We start from the raw sequence: 21,474 nt of genomic DNA, 5'->3' as shown, positions 1-21,474 counted from the left end.
ACTTGTACACTACCATTCAAAAATACGAGGTCAGTATGATTTTTTTTTTCTCAAATAAATTAATACTTTTAGGACACATTAAATTGATCAAAAGTGGAAGTAAAGACATTTATCATGTTATAAAAGATTTCCACTTCAAATAAATGCTGTTCTTTTAAACTTTCAATTCAAATAATCGTGAAAAAAAATTATCTTTATTTTAACAGCTGTATTCGGCATTGATGTTTCTTGAGCACCAAATCAGCATATTCTAATGATTTCTGAAGGATCATGAAAAATCTTTCCAAGCCCAAACTTTTGAATGGTGGTGTAGTTGACTCTGCACATTTAAGCGGAAGAAAAAAAAAGTATTTTAACAAAAGAAATTGCACACTTCACTTTTACCTTTTTTTTTTTTTTTTTTTTGCCGCTGACACCCATGATTTTCTTCTGCAATTTGTGCAATGAAGATATTTCACGTCTTTCATTGTTCTGTTATGTATTCCCTCTGTTACATTCACAGTTAAAATGTCAAAACTTAAAATGAACTTTAAAACATTTTTTTCTGAATGTAGCATCCAAGTTGTTTAAATTCATTATCCCCTCTTGTTTGTGTGACCATTTCATCTTTGGTTTTATTTTTGCATGCGTGCTGTGAATTACATTGAAACCCATTCTTGTGTTTTTTTTGTGTTTGTTTCATTCCTCATCCCCATTCCCCCACCATCGGCTCGTCTCCACGCAGCCAGTCAAAGTGAAGCGCAAAAAAAGCTTCAACCTATCACGCAAGTTCCCGTTTTACAAGAGCAAGGAGAATATAGTGCAGGAGTTGGTGGAGACTGAACGTGAGTATGAGCGTGACGAGGGCTCTGACTCTGTCCTTCATGCTTCATCCTGTCACTGTCACTCACCCTGGAGACGGCTTCTGATTGGCTCTTGACCTTTCTGTGAGGAAACAGAGCAAATCAGGGCCTCTCTGGCCTTTGTCTCGCTCTGAGGGGGACCTCAGCACTTCTCACAGGTGTGAGGCTGCACTAACACTCAAACGCTGTGCTAGAACATCCATCAGTGTCAGAGCTGTTTAGAGCTGCTCCCTTCAGCATTTGAACTTTATAATTTTGTTACTGGTGAATCTGCATGGGAAGCCCCTTAAATTACAATTGGACAACCCAGATCTTTCATCGCACAGCAAGGTGATGTTAGTATTGCTTCATCCCTCGAGAGTGCAACACCTCTCTTCTCCCAGCCTCTCACTAACCTCTTTCTTCTTCCTTTCTGCTCTCTCTCTTTGTTCTTGCTTTCACCTGTCGGGACGCTCAGGACTTCCCAGGGTTAAGCGATGACTTTTATGGATCAAAGAGTTTGAGTAAGTGTGTGGTTCCTCTTGTCAAGCAGCTGTTCCCTGAGCTAACTGAACCGGCTGTGCCACACACCACACACACATTATTCTTTTTTTTTCTGTTTCTCTCTCTCTTTCTCACTGAATCTCCTCTCTACCTTAATAGTCATCTGCTTTTTGAAAGCACACATTATTTGCAGTTCGCAACTCATTTTAGTGACACATTTCAGAGTGAAACAAAATGTTTAGCATCTAAAGTGAAGGACTTGATTATATCCATCGTGTCTGTTAGAAGGTGAAAAGTGGGTGTAACGTACCAATATAGAGCCAGGCCTAATGTGAGTTTGCTAAAACCATGCTTAAAAAGAGAGTTATCATTTGGTTAACTTTATCCAATAATCTGTATGGCCCACGTGAAAACAAAGCAATTACAGAGGAAGTACAAATGATTACATTTTGAAATATGTAACCCTGTAAACAGTTTGAGCCTTAGACAAAAATAAATAAATGGCCTTTTTTTTGTTAAATATCATGTTTGATACATCAGGCTTTTATAGCTCGTACAGTATGACAGTGAAAATATGGAGCTCATACACAAGTATAAAAAATAATGCAATTTGGTGCAGATGCTGATATTTATGACCAAAAAGGAAAGATAATTCCGGTAGCTTATAATGTAAATCAAGATCTTTATAACAGACTACTTGCATAAAATGCAAATAAATATTGTCACTCTCTCCTAATAATTTTGAGGATGATATTTGCTTAGTTTTATGATCAAAGCTGAGAAGTTTTTATTGCATTTAAAACATATAATGTAGTGCAATACAATGATTGAGAGAGAGGTACAAATAAATGTTTCTTAAAAGCCTGGTGTATCATATTTCATTGTATCATATACATTGTAACATGGCTTTTCTAAAAAACAAAACGATGTATGTATAATCAAGTAATGCTAAGTTAATTCCATCCAGTAAATATTCATCTTGAAAAATTACTAACAATATAACAGTTATTCTTACGTTTACTTTATAAAAATCAGTAAAGAATGCACAGCAAGAGACTCACAAACCATGATCTGAGGTGATGATCATGACCATTTTTAAACGCATAAATCATTCACACACAAATATTCTTAAATCAACGATCTGATGGCCATTTGATACACTGAAGGGAGAGTGAATCCACAGCAGACTTCTTGAGGTCCCATAGTGTCTTTAGAGTCAGCTCATACTGGGCAGGATTGAGTGCGTGTTTAGTGTTTAATGTTTTAATCATGTTGCCACTGTATCTAAGGGATGTTTGTAATTTGATTCCTGTAAGGAATCCAACACTGGCTTGTTTACTTTGGCATGAGGAGCAGTATCACTGTCTGATGAACCGAGCACTGGCAAGGTCATAGGAAACGCTCAGCACGAAATCTAAGATCACTAGGGTCGTAGGAAAAGGAAATACTTAATTTCCAATTGCTGCCTCATCCTACCATTTCCCTTCTAAGGAAACGGCAGCCATTTAAGTGCCCAAAAGTTCTCTCTGTTTGTTTTCCTCTCTTCACTCAGCCTTTTCTATTCTTGGCACGATGGTACGGGAGGGTGTATAATTTCATTCCGAGCTCTGCTGGATATACTATTAATCTTATATATAGGCGAAAATGTGCATTGTGACATTTCTAAACTTCACTCATCTTACATCCACAGAATGCTTGACGTCCAACACCAGCGACAGTGAAAGCAGCTCCAGTAAGTGCCTCTAAACATCCATTTTGTGCTTACTGCATTAAATCTGTAGCAAAGTATTCTGCAGAGGTGCAGAATTCCCTTTGATCAGTGTCATGCTATTATCCTTTAAATGCTTAAAAAAATGATTCATAGCTATGGTCATGTCATCTACAAGTTCATTCCAGTGGTATTTCAAGTGGATTGTTTTTGTACTGAATGATGATAAATGAAACCTTCATATTTCATACGGATATTTTTATCTTTTCCCGTCATGCAGAGGGTCAGGAAGACACAATTCTATCATATGAGCCAGTAATTCGACAGGAGAGTAAGTATTCAGAATTTGATATATTTTTTACAAGGTTGTAATTTAGTTTTACATTACCAATTCCCAGTCTTACTCTGACCCTTAATCCTGGTTTTCACTGCCCACATGTCAACACACAACAAATTCCAACAGTTATGTTTTTTGGATTAGTTGCTGCATTTTACATGCGCAGTTATGATCTAGTTTTTTTGTGCGGTCAAGCTACAATCTACTTTTCTCTGCTCAAGTATACATGACACAAGTTGGGTGTGTTTGTGTTTGATGTAGCAGTGTGAACGATCACAGTTAAACAGACTGTTTTTGCTTTAGGATTTGTATATGTAAATAACCTATTTTATGATGCCTTTATTTCTTAACGTGAAGTGTATGTGCAATAGCTAAAGCTGTTTTTCATTAGGGTGGGTCAAGGTGTTGAATAAACAATAGTTGATATGCAAATATGAACGTCATCCAATAATGTGACCATTTGTAAATGATGTGTTTGCAGTTTAGTTTTCTTAAATGGTCTGTGTGGACTGGGGAGGGAGCTCGTATTTAAAAAAAGAAAGAAAAATCCTGTTTTCCATGATATGTCCTCCATGAGGAAGGCCAAGAAATTATTCTCAAGGCTGGAAGTTTTTGACCAACATTGATTTGGCTTTCTTTTCAGTCCATTACACAAGGCCTGTGATTATCCTGGGTCCAATGAAGGACAGAGTAAACGATGACTTGATCTCAGAGTTTCCCCACAAGTTTGGATCCTGCGTCCCACGTGAGTGTAATAAGAAAAGGCCATGCTGGCTGCATGTACATTTTTATCATCAAATGTTTTAGCAGTACTTGTAAAAGTAACACAAGACATGCACACGTTTTTTCAGATACAACTCGTCCTCGACGAGAGAATGAGATGGACGGGCAGGACTACCACTTTGTGGCTTCAAGGGAGCAAATGGAGAAGGACATTCAGGACAACAAATTTATCGAGGCCGGCCAGTTCAATGAGAATCTGTACGGGACCAGCATCCTGTCTGTCCGGGCAGTGGCTGAAAGGGTCAGTGACTCCCTAGTGTAAACATGCCAGAGGATCTGAACTCCTGTTTAATCCTTAAATATTTTCCCTGTGGCAATTACTGTGTGCAGTGAAAGTGTGACATGGGATGAAAAGGTTCCTTTAATCCTCTTGTAGGGAAAACACTGTATCCTGGATGTGTCTGGGAACGCCATAAAGCGGCTGCAGCAAGCACAGCTTTATCCAATTGCCATTTTCATCAAGCCAAAATCTGTGGAGGCCCTAATGTAAGTTTAAGATTTTGTAAATTATGTATACACTACCGTTCAAAAGTTTGGTGTCATGTATATCATGTTCGGTGTTTTTCTTTGCATTTTTTTTTTTCTTTTTTTTTGCGTTGAGGATGCGTTAAATTTGAAGGTTATATATTTATGTTAGAACATTTTTCTATTTCAAATAAATGCTGCTTTTTTGCTTTCCACAACAACAACAAAAATAGCAGCACAACTGTTTGAAGTATTTATATTAAGAAGAAATGTTTATTAAGCAGCAAATCGGCATATTAGAATGATTTCTGAAGGATCGTGAGGTAGTGGCTTCTAAAAAAATCAGGTTAACACTTTACAATAAGGTGTCATTTGTTAACATTAGTTAATGTATTAACTAACATGAATGAACAATGCATTTATTACACTATTAATCTTTGTTAATGTTGGTTAATGAAAATACAGTTGTTCATTGTTTGTTCATGTTAGTTCACAGTGCATTAACTACTGTTAACAACTACAACTTGTGATTTTAATAATGCATTAGTAAATGCTGAAATTAACATTAACTAAGATTAATAAATGCTGTAGAAGTATTGTTCATTCTTAGTTCATGTTTACTAATGTTGTTAACTAATGAACCTTATTGTAAAGTGTTACCAAAATCAGCTTTGCCATCACAGGAGTAAATTACATTGTAAAATATATTAAAATAGATCATTTTAAATTGTAATAATATTTCACAAAGTTACTGTTTTTAATGCAGCCTTGGTGAACAAAAAATACTTTACAATTTTTAAATGGTAGTTATCTACATTTTGTCTCATAATTCTATGCATGTGCTTATGCAATGTGAAATAAGTAATGTACTTCTTTGTGTTTATCAGGGAATTGAATAAGAGGCAGACATACGAGCAAGCCAATAAAGTCTTTGATAAGGCAATGAAGCTTGAACAGGAGTTTGGAGAGTATTTCACAGGTAACCCCCACCATCATGTGATTTCTCTTAACTGTATCCAGAGGGAATCTTTTAGTCCAGCCCCTCTGTTACTGTTTAACAGTGTGCTGTAGAATGACTGTTGCTCTCTCTCTGTCTCCACAGCCATAGTCCAGGGTGACTCACTAGATGAGATCTATAATAAAATCAAGCTGATCATAGAGGAGCAGTCAGGCCCTTACATCTGGATCCCGTCCGCAGAGAAGCTCTGAGCTCGCCGCCTCCACGGAGCCCCCACCTGACCCCCGCACCCTCTCCCACCCGACACCTTTCCCTCCTTTCACTGATATGTTTCATATCAAGTTTTAGTGTCATCATTATGTTACCCTCAATTGAAAGACGTCTTATCACCATTACTGTGACTGTGCACACCCCTGCATGAGTTTCTCAGCAATTCCATTCAAGATTGGAAATGCCATTCCTAAAGAAATTTTTTGTCATGTAAAACAAAAAAGGGAAACCTGAGCGAATCCTTTCGTGCGTTTCGGACGGACTTGAAGATGAGAATGTCTCAACGAAGCGAGAACGGGGAGCCGGGGAGTTGGAGATGGTGGCACGAGCGGGAACCTTGTATATGTTCATTCGATTTCATGGAAAAAAAGACGTTCGTGGATGCTGTGCGAGGTTTTTTACGAGGACTAGATACAGTTCAAACCTGCTGATGGTACCGTCACTGCTCGTGTTTCTAACGGATAAACTTCAAAACAGAACTCACAAACCAGCTCGCTTTACTTGATCGGCTGCCTGGCCGTTTGTATGGCGACGCGTTCGGAAGCAGAACAAAATGGAAAACGGGGTTTGAGTCTATACATTTATATTACTGAAATCACATGGAAAATAAAAACCCTACGGAGAGATTTTACTACATATTACGGTACACATTTTACACTTCACTAGAATTGTCTACTCGGAGGGCTGTTAGATTTCATTTACTTGTCTTTGGGTTTTTGTGTTCTTTCTTTCTTGTGGTTTTAGCTGCTCTGTATTAAAGATGGAGGTAGAGAGGTGTAACTGGGCTCTCTGCAGACCACCAAACTGCCTTACGATGAATAAATGCTTCTGTCAAATTCCTGTCAATCGTGGGGGGGGGAGGGGGAACGACACAATATTCAACCTATCAGTGCTTAGAGGGAGACTCGATTTTAGTGCTATTTGTGAGTTTCCCGTCATCCTATTGGAGGCCTAACTTGTGAGTGCAATAGACTTAAGTGTCTTACCTCTGTGAAATCCTTTTTTTGCAAAGCTTTTTTTGTCTTAAGCAAAATCCAATTTCGGCCGCCATTGGAGTTGTTGAAAAGCAGACAGCCCACTTGCACTTCCTCTGCCTTCCATGACTATATTCTCTTCAGACTGAACGGTAACAAGGTACTGTCCTGTTAGCTGCCCAGGAGCGCAGCCTTAAAACGGGTAGAATCAAGACAATAATTGTATTGGATGTCCTTCTTGATATTAAAGCGTTAGTGGAGCCTGAAATTGACCGTTTTCCCCAGAACTCGACGATGGTTTGATTAAATCTGTTCTTTGTAATGACAGCTTTTAAACGATTTTTTTTTTCTTCTGCTCCTTCATTTCCGGGCTGATGTTTACTCCACTGTGTTGAGCCTTGTGCCGGGGCGAGCTTGGCGAGCTCAGGAATCTGATGGATAATTACTATTTTTTTTTTCTTTTTCTTTTTTTTTTTTACACGACTAAAGGGCCGCGATCATATTGTGATGGAATAGAGAGATTATGAACTCAAAGGGATGATTTTCTCTCCTCTAACTGAACACCCAGACATGCTGATATATTATACTTGTGTATTCTAAATATTTAGTCCTTTTTTTATTTGAAACACTTTGTAAGCACTATGTCTGTGGTTGCCCTTGGGTTCAGCCGGAGAGAACGGGATCGCGACTGCACAGGATACAGAAGTACAGTACTTCCTTCGAATCTCTTTCTTTCTGGATCCCGCAGGAAGCGAGGGAAGTTCCTGGGCCCACTCTCTTCCCCCGCCCCGCCCTGCAGGCATTTTTCTAAACAGGTGTGATCACCTGCCAAGCGTCTCTGCGAAATCAGCTGTCATACCTGTGTCAAAACCAGAGTTCAGGGAATAATCGAAGGGAACAGAGCCATTTATAAACTGCTTACAGACTGTTTTAATGGGTATGATAGCTGTAAAGTGTAAATATCCCCCTCACTTGTGCTTCATGCATGTGTGATACAACTGGGACAAACATGTTTTATAAATCACAAATGTCAGGTAAGTAAACTTTGAATTTATTCTGAGATTAATTTCCATACAAATGTGCCGTAACGTTGGTATTTCTCTATAGAAAAAATATCTTCAGCTGCCTATCAGAACATTTTTTAAGTGAGTCGGGAACCAGCTTCCCTACAATACGGCCTGTCTACTTGTGATATCTTGTGGAACTTGTCTGAGTGTATAGATGAAAAACAAATGTAAAATATATATATAAATATATATATATATATATATATAAATATATATAAAAAGACATGCAGACAGCAACCCATAGAGTGATACTAAACTAAACCAGGAGCTTAATGACTCATATTAGCATAGATCTGGTCCTCTGAGGTGACGAGCAGAAAAGCAGCTGACTGTTCGCACCGTTGATGCCGGTCAGCCGTGTTGGTGAAGCCCAAAGAATTTTGATTCATTGTACTATATTTCTAATGAAGTGGATTGAATCAGTGCAGCTCTGGTGTACTAATGAGGGTCTCTGCTCCGGAAGTCACGAGCGTGAAATGGGGAGGGATTGGGTCTGATTTGTCTTTTTGAGTGATTATGAGTTTTTGATGTGACAGCACACCTGTGCAGTAAGTGCTTGCAAATATGAACCCTTTGATTGTACAGTAGTGTCCTCCCCATGATTACAGGTGGTACAACCCATCAGGACACAAGGAAAACTGCTCTTTTATATCCTGGTCAGGAGGGAACACAGTCCTACCGATTATTATTATTAATATTATTTTTGTTTCGTTTTGTTTTTTTCTTTTTTTGGACTGGACAAGAGTTTATTTGTTTGGAAATAAACTATGTGACTCTGTTACAATTTCAATGCATGCATTTTTATTTGTTTTGTATCGCAATGCAGATGTTTTGAACTAGTCAACCGAGAAAAGCTCAAACAGATAACCGGATGACAGGTAATAAAATAATACTGCCTAAAAATATTTCAGATTAAATGAATATATGAACCATTTCATAACCGCACGAACAAACCCCTCAGATGCATTTTACATCTCTTAGCTTCTCAAAAACATGCACAGAAATTCACACTACATATTAAACACGTGCCGTTAGACCTGAGATCTCCATCTGCGACTGAAGCCGCCATCATTCACTCCTCAATAATGAGATTCTTCTTTGCTTTATCCAGCCTGTCCAACACCTCACTGTACAGACCCGCCATCTGGGGAGACACATTTCATGTATTTTATTCACACCTTGCCATGTTTTCTTTTATCAAACAACATGAACAAAATGTTTTTATTGAATATTATCTTGTGAATTCTTGAATTCATTCTTGCCAAATGGCACATTTAAACTACTAGCTGAACTACTGTATGTTGTTTTAACTACCGACCCACACAGCTGTAACCAACCCTGCTGCTCTAATTAAACCTCCTACTGAGGTGACGAAAAAAGCAGCTCGCGCACCTGACTTGAGGCAAGGAGAATATGAAACATGAAAATGAAATCCAGCGCTTTGGGTCGGGCGCTCAAGCAGCTGTAGAGCAGCCCGTCGGCCTCCTGCAGCGTTACCTGAGAATGATAGCTGTCCTGCAGGGAGCCCAGGTGCTTCAGGAAGCTCATTCCCAGCCCGCACCACCTCTCGGCCTCGGGATACTGAGCCAGACTGTAGAGCAGGATTCCCGTATTCCACGCTCGGGTTAGCAGCCACAGGATCTCCAGTTCTGGAAAGTCCTCGGGCTGTGTGAGAAAGCAAGACGTCCGTTAATGATATCATGGAGGAATGGATCAGATGCTATAATAATAATAGCTGCGGAATTATATAATGCGATTTCATATCGATGGTGTCGTGAAGGTCACGAATTCAGAATAGCACCCTGATGCTTATGCAAGTTTTCTGCAACGCTAGTTCAAGATAAAGGACACAGGCGAGATTTCAAATTAGCATCCAAATTGGCAGGAAGAAGCTGGTGAATGGAGGCATCTGCTAACTGAGGCATAACTAAAAGCCCATTGACAGAAAGAGGAGATTCTTTCAAAGATGGGGATAATTGCAGGGCTGAGCTGCAGCGGGTCGTGTGTGACGGCTGCTGAGTCACAGTAACCAACTCACTGCGGTTGCTATGATGGAAAGAGCTTCCTCATAGTAGCCCCACACTTCCTCCAGCACGCAGGGCTGCACCTCAGACACGCCGCTCGGCAGGGTCAGCTGAATCAGGCTGTGTAAACAGTTACTGTGACACACACATGTATAAGGAGTGTGTCATATGAGGAACAGTTTTGTGTCTTTTGTTATCTATCAGTGTGCTAAATTCATTGTGTAAGTTACGCTCGGCTAGTCAGACCTGCAGTGCGCGAGGTCAACCTGTGGCTGTTTTCTGTGCAGAGACAAGGCGATCCTCAGTGCTTTCTTACACAGAACAGGGAAATGGGCTGGTGGTTCCATCGCCAGGACTGTAGACACAAAGTACAGAACCATCAGAGCTTATAATGTCATTTCATACAGTTCCAAAGTTTGGGGTCAGTAAGATTTTTTATTTGTTCAATATTAAGCAAAAAATATTGTAAAGGATTATTACAATTTTAAATATGTTTTCTATTTAAATATATTCAAATGTAATCTATTTGTGACGGCAAAGGTGAATTTTCAGCAGCCATTGCCCAAGAAACATTACTATCAATGTTGAAAACAAACACACTGCTTAATATTTTTATGGAAACTGTGATAATTTTTCAGGATTCTTTGATGAATAAGAAGGTCAAGAGAACAGCATTTACTTGAAATAAAAATCTTTTGTAACATTAAAAGTCCTTGCTGTCAGTTTTGATCGATGTACTGCACCCTTGATGAATAAAAGTATTCAGTTCTTTCAAAAAAATTTAATAAAATCTTGACCCCAAACTTTTGAATGGTAGTGTATATTCACACGTAAAATACGTAATTCTTTTACGTTATGGATCTAGAATCTGACCTGCGATCATTTCTAGCAGCTTGGTCTCAATGCAATCCAGTTCCAAAACTGATTCGAGCACAGATTCAAGCTTTGGATCATTTATTTTGGCCCGGGCTTCAAACTCGTAGAGCAGCAATAATGTTTCTGTTTTGTCTTTAGAGGAAGTGCCTAATGAGGAAAGAATGTGCCAGAAAGACGATTAAGATCCTTGTCATTCTGGGCAAACAGGTAGAATCTGATATTTGTAAAAGAATGAAAATTGTAGGTGACACCTGATGCTTTGATGGTCATCCAGATCTCTTTACAGAGCTGAATGTGCTCTAGAGTCTGGGTCAGGAGCTCAGTCTGAAAGCACAGCAGATATTACACACTGCGCCCTCTGCTGGTTAGTCATAGTAATAAGGAAAAACTGAGATCAGAGAACTTGTTTGTCAAAACTTTCGAACTTCAAGGTCTCCTATTGTCAAAAACAATATTGAGAACCCCCTTCATGGGCTTTGATATTTGCTTTTGTACTTCTGCTGGAAATAATGCTTGTTTTCATTAACAAAATGAAGGGCTGTCAGTGTATTAAAATAATCAATAATAATTTTTTAGACTTATAAATAAATGTATATGAATATGAATATTTAATAATTGTATTTTTATGTAAATATTGCATATACAAAAATAATATTTTAATTTTGCAACCCCTAGAAAAGTGACCAGACAGTCAGGCAAACTTCCAAGGGGGCACAATTGGACATAAAATGATTAATAATAGGTCAAAACAAGCATTAAAATGAGCTAAATGAACTAAAAAGTAAGATATTTCTTCATTTAATTCACCACCTCAACAACTGTTTTTATTTTCTTTGAAGAACCAGGGAAAACTTGTATTAATTATGTTGCCTAATTTTAAAAGTGTGATTTCTTGGCCTGGACAAATCATTAAATTATTAAATTAATAAATGATTAAAACTCGATTGGCTTTTTTATAATGATTTTTATAATACATTTTTCTCTAGTTAAACAAATGCATAAATATTACACGCCAGCAATATTTTTGGGGGTTGAAATTGTTAAAAATATCTATTTAAAAAAAATGTTCTTTCTCCTAATCCCTTGTCCTGGATATCACAAATGAAAATCATTGGTTAAAATGAATGGGAATCTTTAAAGGGACAGTTCATCCAAAAATTACAGTTTTATCATCATTTACTCACCCTGACCTGAAACCCAAACCTGTTTGAGTTTCTTTTTTTTCTGTTGAACACAAAGAAGATGTATTGAAGAATGTTGGTAAACAAACAGTTGCTGGTAGCCATTAACTACCACGATATGAAAAAAAAAAAAACCATGGAAGTCAATGGCTATCAGCAAATATTTGGTTACCAACATTCTTCAAAATATCTTCTTTTGTGTTCATATATTTTTGGGTGAACTATCCCTTTAAGAATGTTCAACTTCTGGAATCCAGAAATTTAATTTATAGAGTATTGGGTCTCTTAATAGTGTTGTGGACAATGGGAGGCCTTGGACTCAGTAATGCTGAGAAAGTACAGAGGCCCACTAGTGAGACACTGCATCTGGCTGAAGACCACTGATGTGAAGAGTTTGTAGCTTAAGAAAGCAAAGAGGAATTTCACTTAGAAAACCCTTGAAATGAGCTTTTAAACATACAACTTCAGTCCATGTTCAGAATTTATACAGTGTCAAGTTTCAAGGCTCCACCTTGTCTCTAAAAAGCAAGCAAAATGCTTCTTGCCTCCTGGTTATTGTTTAATCAGGTGGAAGTGATGAACTGCTAAAAATGAGTGAGCGATCCACCTGTTGCTCAGTGTGATCAGAGCTCCTGCAGATCTCCAGAGATGCAGCAGCAGCCATCAGCAGACACGTCTTCTGCCCCATCAACACGCCTCGGTCTGGGGCGCACAGCTGCGACAGCTGCCCAGCCAGACAGCACATCACACATCTCGCTTTAACTACACTTAACTACAGCTACGGTATTAGCATGTGGGTTTGCGTTAATGTGATTATGAACTAGCCTACAGCTACTAAGAGGAACTGTGCTTGAACTTACCTGGAAGGAGAGAAGAAAGAAATCCCTCATCCTCACAGGACTGTGCTCACACTGCAGGGCTGAGTTCCACGCTGACAGTTAAAGAAGACAACCTCATCACAACACACATACAATCAAACACAACCAACAAATAGATAAATGTCTCAAAAGCTGGAGGTTTAGGAATAAAGTACAGATTCTCCTGAACCAGTTGGCGTCTTCTGAATGCTGCTGTGCTCCGTTGCCATGAACATGGCTGATTTGTGATAATTTTTCAAGAGCTGTAAATTCAGTATGCATACAGTAAATCAGCGTGGAGAAATATGACTGATTAAAACAACAAAGTGTAATGAAATACTATGGGTAAATGTACCTGTTTTTAGGTATGACAAGAGGATATCCAAGTTGGCATTCCTGTTTTAATAACAGATAATATGTGATAGATAGAGATGCAGCTTTGCTGAATTTGCGCCACTGCACCACTGATCTACTAACCTGATTTCCTCACTGATGTTTTCCATTGTTGTAAGAACAAGTCGTACTAAACACCTGACAAAGAAAGATGAAGAAATTATGTTTCTATAGCAGAAATACTTGATGTGCTCCTGTTTGCTGCTGATATAAGCATTATGGGCTGAAACTTAGGGTCAAAGGTCAAAATGAATGTATGACTGACCTCAAAGCAGTGAGGATATGAGTAACATCTTGTGAGTGCTCACACAGACTCTCTAGGGCTTTGACGGCTGTTTCCTGTTGCTCATGCTGTGGTGAAAAATACTGCTGAAATACTTCCGAGGTACCGACAATTATATGGCTTATTAACCCAACAAAAAGGCACAGTGACTGCTGTCTTATAATATGTGACCCTGGACCACAAAACCAGTCTTAAGTGTCAATTTTTCGAAATTGAGATTTATACATCATCTGAAAGCTGAATAAATAAGCTTTCCATTGATGTATGGGTTGTTAGGATCTGACAATATTTGGCCGAGATACAACTATTTGAAAATCTGGAATCTGAGGGTGCAAATAAATCAAAATATTGAGAAAATCGCCTTTAAAGTTGTCCAAATGAATTCTTAGCAATGCATATATCTAATCAAAAATTACGTTTTGATATATTTACAGTAGTAAATTTACAAAATATCTTCATGGAATATGATCTTTACTTAATATACTAATGATTTTTGGCATAAAAGAAAAATCTATAATTTTGACCCAAAATATTTTTGGCTATTGCTACAAATATGCCCCAGCGACTTAAGACTGGTCCAGGCTCACATATTATTGTGTTGAAATATACAGGATAAATGGTGAGAGAAAAGTCATAAGAATCTGGTATAATATGGCCAACCTCGAGGGCGATCTGTGCGGCCAGGCTGAGGAGGTTTGCAGCTGCGTTCTCAGTCACTAGCAGTCTGTCCTCACTGGTGACCGGATTCTGAGCCAAAGCGCCAATCTCTCTCAGAGCCACGGCAGCTTATTAACACATTAAAGACAGACATTCACATCAATTTTTATTTACTTATAGTGATTTCTGCGGCTGATTTCCATTTGTACCATTCAAAAATGTGGGGTCGGTAAGGATTTTTTAATCTTTTTGAAAAAAGTGTCTTATTTTCACAAAAGGCGGCATTAATTTGATCAAAATACAGTGAAAATACTGCGAAATATTATTACAATTTAAAACAATTGCTATCTATTTTAATACAATTTAAATTGTAATATATTCCTGTGATGGCAAAGCTGAATTTTGAGCAGACATTACTCCTGCCTTCAGTGTCGCATGGTCCTTCAGGAATCAGTCAGTGATTTTCTGCTCAAAAAACATTTCTTATTGTTGTCAATGTTAAAAACAGTTATGCCGTTTAATATTTTTGTGGAAGCTATGGTACTTTTTCAGGATTCTTCAAGAAATAGAAAATTCAGCATTTATTTGAAAAATCTTTTGTAATTTAGCTTAATGCTTCCAGACAAAAAGTATCAACGTGGTTACACATTATTGTACAAATCAAAGATCAATTTGTAGCCAATCAATTACTTTCCAGCCAAAATGTTTTATTAATTTCCATGACTCTTCCTGGCAACTGTAAAATTGTTGCTTCTGCGTAGGTTTTGCATGATCATTTGACCCCTGGTTATTTTACAGAGACACTTCAGACACTCGTGTGACTTTACATCCTCTCCATTACCTTTCTCTGCATTGTTTTCCAGTACAGCGATTTTGTAGATGTTGAACTGTGTGAAAATGTTGCTTGGATCAATCCTTGCTGCCTTTTCTATAGCCTCTTTGGCCTTCAACAAGAATTGAACAATGTGGCAACTTTCACAACAGACGTGTATGTATGAAAACTTGTGTCCATGTAATGAAATGTTACCTTCTCAATTTGATGCAGGTGCAGGAAACAGGTGGATCGGTTTCTTTGCAGTTTAGCAAGGTTTTGATCCAACTCGCCTGCTCTGTAGAAGCTCAGTGAGTAGTTATACCACTCCAGAGCTTCAGAATAGTTCTTGGCCTGTGCAAGACAACAAACATAACAGCTGTCTCACTGAACCCAAACTAACAAGCTCTACTTGATTCATGCTGCAACTATACAGTACTATACAAAGAAAAACATATCCACACAAAATCACACAGGGAAATCTTTTTATACACACTACTGGTCAAAAGTTTGGGGGAAGTATTATTTTTCTTTTTAAAGAAATGTATATTTTTATTCAGCAAGGATGCATTAAATTGACCAAAAATTGACAGCAAAGACATATTGTATAAAATATTTATAAGACATGTTTATAGCGTATGATAAAATGTTTCCAGTGGAGGTAATAGTACTCTTATTTGTAATTAAATGATTATTCAATCCAAAGTATTTATTGCATTTCTAAAAAGGTTTTAAAATATATTTTAAACACATAAAACTGATGTAGTACTTCAAAGTTTTTGGAAGCTCTATCCCACAGAAGAACGTGGAGAGATGATAGAGTCTGAGGTGCTAGTTGTTTTCCAGTGTAATGTCCTAGAAAACAATTATTAAACACACAATTCAGTAATGACATGAAACACATTCTCGGTTACTAATATTGAATGAAAATTACCCGTGATAGCATCCTCAATCTTCTGCTTGGCCAGCAGCTCTTTGTCCCGCTGCAGCAGCAGCTCTATATGCATGAGCAGAGCAGAGCCCAGTTCAGGAGACGACTCAAAGTGCTGACACACCCTCTTCAGGAAGTCAAAGGCCAGAGACTCCCTGAAACAACAACATATACCTGGCCTTGTCAACCACAGATTTCAAGAAGACGATTTTTTTGTGCCTGTTTAGAGAGAGATGAGCGATCATACCTGTTCTCTTCCACGAGCAGTTTTACTGTGCTCAAGCACACCTCCAGAGGAACCTCACAGTCTAGTAGCTCTGACAGCCCTGACGTGGGAAGGAACATGTTAAGGGACACATTTGTGGGGTAGAAAACATACTATGCTCAAACTGCAGTTTCAGCAGAGATACCAGGCTCACCAGACTTTATTGCCTCATCTGGGCTGCGGCTTTTAATTAAGATACGAATCTTCAGATACAGGCCTGACAACTGCATATGCTCCTGAAAAGAAGACAATGAAACGACCAAATGTGTGTGCTACAGCCCAATCTGATGGTCTGCTTTGTCAAGATCTGGTTGCACTAGGAACTCTTTACCTTTTTAGCCAAGTTCACAGCATTAAGAGCTTTCTCCAGGTACTTCTGACAGTCCCAGTCTAGATAAACTTTTGCAAGAAGTCTCAAAACTTTGGCCTGGAGGAATGGGAAGTAAGATTACAACGCATTCAGGCAATGCAAAAAAATCTGAGACCGCACTGAAAATCTGGGATTCAATTTAGACATGGAAATAAACAGAGTTTGGACTTTGACATTAAATGTCATTGTTTGTGAATGAACATTACTTTTTAACTCTATATGATCCTTATTTGATCATTTGAAACATTTATATAAATGACAATAATTTACAGTGATCAAAATTTTTAATTGGTGGTCAAATATTTGATCCCACTATATATCTAGCTGATAATTTCAGTGTTGACTAATATTTCTTACTTGCATCTCTGATCCTGGTGAGTACTTCACATTCATCTTGCCTATATCATAACTTTGGCTGAAATGCAGAAAAAGTTTACATTTAAGGAACAGTGTAAATACTTAATTATAGTATTACCAATCATACTGTAGTAACAAAAATTAAATGAAAATTTTTAAATATGTTAAAATACAAAACAGTTGTATATACAATACATATTACAGATATCCCTACCTTAGCCAAAATGTGCTCTCTTCATGCTTTCCCTGACTGTAAGTGTCGACCCCAAAGTTGTAACACATGAAAGAGAGATAGCCAGTCTAAAGGAAATTTCACAAAAGAGTGTTGTTATTTTCTTAATAGTTTGTATTTTCTAAATCTCTCTCTCAAACCAAAATAAGCAATGCCACCACTTGACAAGCTGATGACAACAGTTTTTTCCACCTCTTTAGGGAGACGCAGAAGCATTTCTTTACATCGCTGTATGCATGACACTGCCTCTTGATGTTGTTCTTGAGAAACTGCCTATTGAGACAACAGAAAATAATTTCAATCTGAAAAAAAAACATAAATATTTTTGTGTAAATAAAATCACTGTAATAATCTGCTAAATCTAAATATACGCATTAAATATGCACATTTGATCCAGTGGTTTTAAGAGTATTCAGACATTAATTTTAGGCTAAGCGATCTCTGCTCACAGATTCAGCTTGATATGACAAAACCCGCAGCAGGTCTTTCTCTATGTCTCCCTTTGGTGTGTTTATATCTTCTGCACAATCTCCATGGGAAGTGAGTCTGCTGTAAAGAGTCTCCAGGCTCTGTGAAAGTATCAATCTTAGTTTCTTATTCTCAGAGTCACTAAATTAGAATAATAATCATGGGTATTTTCAATGTTCCAATTTACAGTGGCTGCATGTATATTATATTTTATTCATGAATTTATTTTTGCATACATGCAAAGTCTATTTTTGTTGTCTTCACAGCGAGATTGCATTCATACTGTACGTACATTGACAGCAAGGCTCAAAAAATCATCAGCAACTTTGGGTTTTTTGCAATCAAGCCATGTTCTTCCCGTTTTACTTGCCATCTGAGGAAGATATTTTAGAGTTACAGTAATATACACAGTAATAAAATATGCCAGAAACAATGCAAAAAGACTGAAATGAACAAATCTACTGTTGGAATTTATACAAGCTAAATGGATAAAAACAAAAACAGATTTCACAAACCAGTATCTGCCTGCGAACAATATTCTCTGATGGGTTCTCAGGCCCGCATAAATACAGAAGTCTGCATGCCACATGGCGCACTGAAACATGTGCAGTGAGTTAAACAAATTAGTAGTTTATCAAGTAATTGACATCTGTGCAAACATCTGGAGATAGACTTTGAAACTTTCTTTTGTTGGTACAAGATAAAATATCTATATGACAAAACAGAAAGACAGATGATTGGCAGATACACAGATATATTAATAAACAGATACAATAACAGACAGAGAAAAATGACTAAGACCTTTGGCCTTTTGCTCTTCTGTAATAGTTGAGCCAACACGTTTGGTCACTGCCCAGTTCCACAGCTGTATGGCGATTTCCTCCAACTACAAAAAACAATTGCATTGTTGATTAAAGATTAAACCATAATTACCTCATTTTTAAGAAGCTTTGTGTCTCTTAAAAAATAAGGTATGTCAAGATAACGAGAAAGTACTAGAAAAAGACCTGATAGCGACAAAACAAGACAGAAAATAAAATCACACATGATTTCTTGTGGCCTCCGTAGATTTCAACTGAGGTGGGCATTGCACACCTGTGAATCCTGTAGTTTTGCTGCTGTATCTAGAGTTGAAATCGCTTTGAAGAGAGTTTCAATCACCTCGTCCAAATCTGAATCGATCTGTCTGTGGAGAAGTTTCTCTGACAGGTCTGTGAAAGAGACAGAGTCAGTCTTCAAACACAAAACAGCTTCACATGCTGGGCTAAATCACTTCATGACAAGGTAAGCTGAAATAATTACAACAGATAGTGCTAAAATTACCAATAATATCCATAAGAGATCAGTTATTTTATAAACGAGCGTAATCCCTGACAGAGCTAACTGCCACATATCTTCCACAAAATAGATTCTTACTTTTTACATCGACAACAAACTGCTCCATATTACGGTCAGGTTTGTGTATTTTAATACACAAGTCGAGTAACGTAATTTAAAACGGTCGAATATATTTTGTCAGTATTTTGTGTGTGTCAGTGACAGAAACACGACCCCTCGCGACCGTCCGCCGCCAAAAAACACGCACGCGCTGCAGTGCGAATGTAATTCTACTGTATGGCCACAAGGTGGTGTCTCACACACGGTTATGCATTTTCTCTAATTCACCTCTCCCTCACATATAGATTTAATTTATTGCCGTGATAAAACAATAAAATAAATTATAAAATACAATTATTTGTGACCATGGACCACAAAACCAGTCATAAGAGTCAAATTTTGTTTTAACTGAGATTTATTCATCATCTGATAGTTGAATAAATAAACTTTCCATTGATGTATTGTTTGTTAGGGTAGGACAATATTTGGCCGAGATACAACTATTTGAAAATCTGGAATCTGAGGGTGCAAAAAAATCTAAATATTGAGAAAATCACCTTTAAAATTGTCCTTGTAAAATTAGCAATGCATATTACTAATCAAAAATTAATTTTTGATATATTTACAGTAGGAAATTGACAAAATATCTTCATGGAACATGATCTTTACTTAATATCCTAATGATTTTTGGCATAAAAGAAAAATCGATAATTTTGACCCATACACTCTATTGTTGGCTATTGCTACAGATATACCTGTGCTACTTATGACTGGTTTTGTGGTCCAGGCAGGGTCACATTTTAATAACAGTAACAGATATTAGATAAAAATGTACACTGTTTAAAATATCTAATAATATTAATACTATTAGGCTATATAAAATATATCAGCTAAAGGACAGATGTAAGCCAAAATTTGCATTTAAGTTAAATGTTGAACTACTCTTTTCATGCATACACGACTGCAGTATATTCAGAATTGCCAACTCTGTCCTGTTGAAAGATTTGGGCATTATGGTATAATAGCATTGTTTAAGCATAATATTCATCACCTACTGGTAGTTAGAACCTCATTCACCCTCAAGAAAGTATGTGTTGATAACGCTGGAGTTTTTGTTTTAACAAGGGAGGTCATTGTTGAGCTGAAGGAAAGAGCTCAAGCTGCGTACACAGAATCGGTTGTGGACTCTCTTATTGTGTTCACTGCACTAGATTCAAAAATAAGATGTCTTAAAAGCCCACTCCTTTCGGTGCTCGGCTTCCAGCAATTGTTTCTGCCTGAGTCTTATCTAGCCACCGTGCTGGCCTGAGGGAAATGTGATCAGTTCAGAGGGCTTGATTGCACAGGAGAAAGAAAAAACAAACATGATCCCTATGACATGTGGTCAGAGAGATGCACACAAGATTTCCTAAAGTCTGCTACATAAATAATATAAAAATAATAATAAAGAGGCATATTTATACATTTGTGCCAGATTTAAAAATACTTCACCTCACAGTACGATACAAGGTCATTAGTTGCTAGCCCAATATAATATTTAAGAAATACCTAAGTCAGATCTCTGCTGCCAAACAGGAAAACATGACCAGAAATGTCTTAGCTATAAGTAGATTCCCCAAAAAAAAATAAATAAATAAATGAAAAAAAATAATAATAATATATATATATATATATATATATATATATATATATATATGCATCAAATGACAAAAATAAAATAAATGAATAAAAATTAGCGCTAATGCAAGGGTGTTTCTAATGCAGCGTCTATGGGAGGGATGGTAAATTTGACATTGTTCTCTCTTCTGACTGCTGTTATCAGTCTCTCCGTTTTTCCCCCCTTTTTTTTGAAAGTCGTGAAAAAACTCCACAATAGTGTTTCTTTTGCTATTTGAGCAAATGGAAATGCAAAAAATATATTTGTGGTACTCTCCCATTCACCCAACTATGACGACTTTCACTGCTGAGAAACCCAGAAATGTGAAAAAGGTCTATAATAATAATAATAATACAGTTATTACTTTTTAATTACATAATATACTTATATGTTTATAAATATAAAACATTGTAAAACAAAATATGATCGAATTACATCACACCTCATCAAAAATAGGTGAAAATACATACAGATTTAAAAAAAAAATAAAATTAAAAATTCTGCATAAACATTGTAGAATAAAATATGATTTATGAAATATAAGTGACATCCCACTTCATCAAAAGTAGGTTGAAATAACTAAATCCTTAACATTATCAGCTACCTTCATTGTTTCTGAGTCACAGAAGTAAACAAACTGGTAAACGGTCATCAGTCTAGCCTATATTCGATTTTCAATAGCCCTTACTTTATCACATTAATCACATTATCCTCCAATCGATGGGAAGAAAACCTCATGTCTCATTAACAATACCTCATCAGCAACCTGTATTTTGACATTTTTATTTGTATGTCTGTTTAACAGATTTAACATCCTGTGCATTTGAAATAATATAGATGGAAGGACA

The 21,474-nt window shown here is 37.2% G+C and overlaps 2 protein-coding genes across 13 annotated transcripts in view; one reads left to right on the top strand and one right to left on the bottom strand.

Moving 5' to 3' along the window:
• The window catches only part of dlg3 (discs, large homolog 3 (Drosophila)), a 90,313-nt gene extending 81,636 nt beyond the window's left edge, over positions 1 to 8,677 (top strand). For 5 of the 7 annotated variants that reach the window (XM_058797141.1, XM_058797145.1, XM_058797144.1 and 2 more), the window contains 8 exons: positions 725 to 824; positions 3,016 to 3,057; positions 3,314 to 3,364; positions 4,014 to 4,115; positions 4,222 to 4,394; positions 4,530 to 4,639; positions 5,506 to 5,597; positions 5,721 to 8,677. In XM_058797141.1, coding sequence (XP_058653124.1) covers positions 725 to 824; positions 3,016 to 3,057; positions 3,314 to 3,364; positions 4,014 to 4,115; positions 4,222 to 4,394; positions 4,530 to 4,639; positions 5,506 to 5,597; positions 5,721 to 5,827 — 777 coding nt within the window. In that variant the 3' untranslated portion in view covers positions 5,828 to 8,677. Of the gene's footprint in view, positions 1 to 724; positions 825 to 1,299; positions 1,346 to 3,015; positions 3,058 to 3,313; positions 3,365 to 4,013; positions 4,116 to 4,221; positions 4,395 to 4,529; positions 4,640 to 5,505; positions 5,598 to 5,720 lie in introns of all 7 variants that reach the window. The other 2 variants (XM_058797147.1, XM_058797146.1) reach the window with 1 other exon arrangement.
• Positions 8,678 to 8,828: 151 nt separating this feature from the next.
• Positions 8,829 to 20,148, bottom strand: tex11 (testis expressed 11). 6 transcript variants are annotated; one of them, XM_058797148.1, is made up of 29 exons: positions 20,025 to 20,148; positions 18,688 to 18,803; positions 18,394 to 18,478; positions 18,108 to 18,187; positions 17,885 to 17,965; positions 17,574 to 17,693; positions 17,317 to 17,397; positions 17,107 to 17,192; positions 16,893 to 16,950; positions 16,497 to 16,592; positions 16,320 to 16,401; positions 16,148 to 16,226; positions 15,904 to 16,055; positions 15,739 to 15,824; positions 15,186 to 15,323; positions 15,000 to 15,102; positions 14,162 to 14,286; positions 13,484 to 13,569; positions 13,303 to 13,356; positions 13,181 to 13,221; positions 13,002 to 13,088; positions 12,829 to 12,899; positions 12,576 to 12,692; positions 11,039 to 11,111; positions 10,785 to 10,934; positions 10,158 to 10,266; positions 9,926 to 10,046; positions 9,385 to 9,552; positions 8,829 to 9,031 (listed from the first exon to the last, which is right to left on the bottom strand). In XM_058797148.1, exons 1-29 carry the CDS (start codon positions 20,101 to 20,103, stop codon positions 8,960 to 8,962), a joined length of 2,796 nt encoding a protein of 931 aa, XP_058653131.1. In that variant the 5' UTR covers positions 20,104 to 20,148; the 3' UTR covers positions 8,829 to 8,959. The 6 variants fall into 6 exon arrangements, with proteins under 6 accessions (XP_058653131.1, XP_058653132.1, XP_058653133.1 ...); XM_058797149.1 differs by having other exon boundaries at positions 12,829 to 12,887; XM_058797150.1 differs by lacking the exon at positions 20,025 to 20,148 and adding an exon at positions 19,009 to 19,166.
• Positions 20,149 to 21,474: the final 1,326 nt, after the last annotated feature.

This window comes from Onychostoma macrolepis, chromosome 14 (assembly GCF_012432095.1).
Source record: "Onychostoma macrolepis isolate SWU-2019 chromosome 14, ASM1243209v1, whole genome shotgun sequence".
Lineage (NCBI taxonomy): Eukaryota > Metazoa > Chordata > Actinopteri > Cypriniformes > Cyprinidae > Onychostoma > Onychostoma macrolepis.
This window is presented reverse-complemented; position numbering and strand designations above follow the sequence as displayed.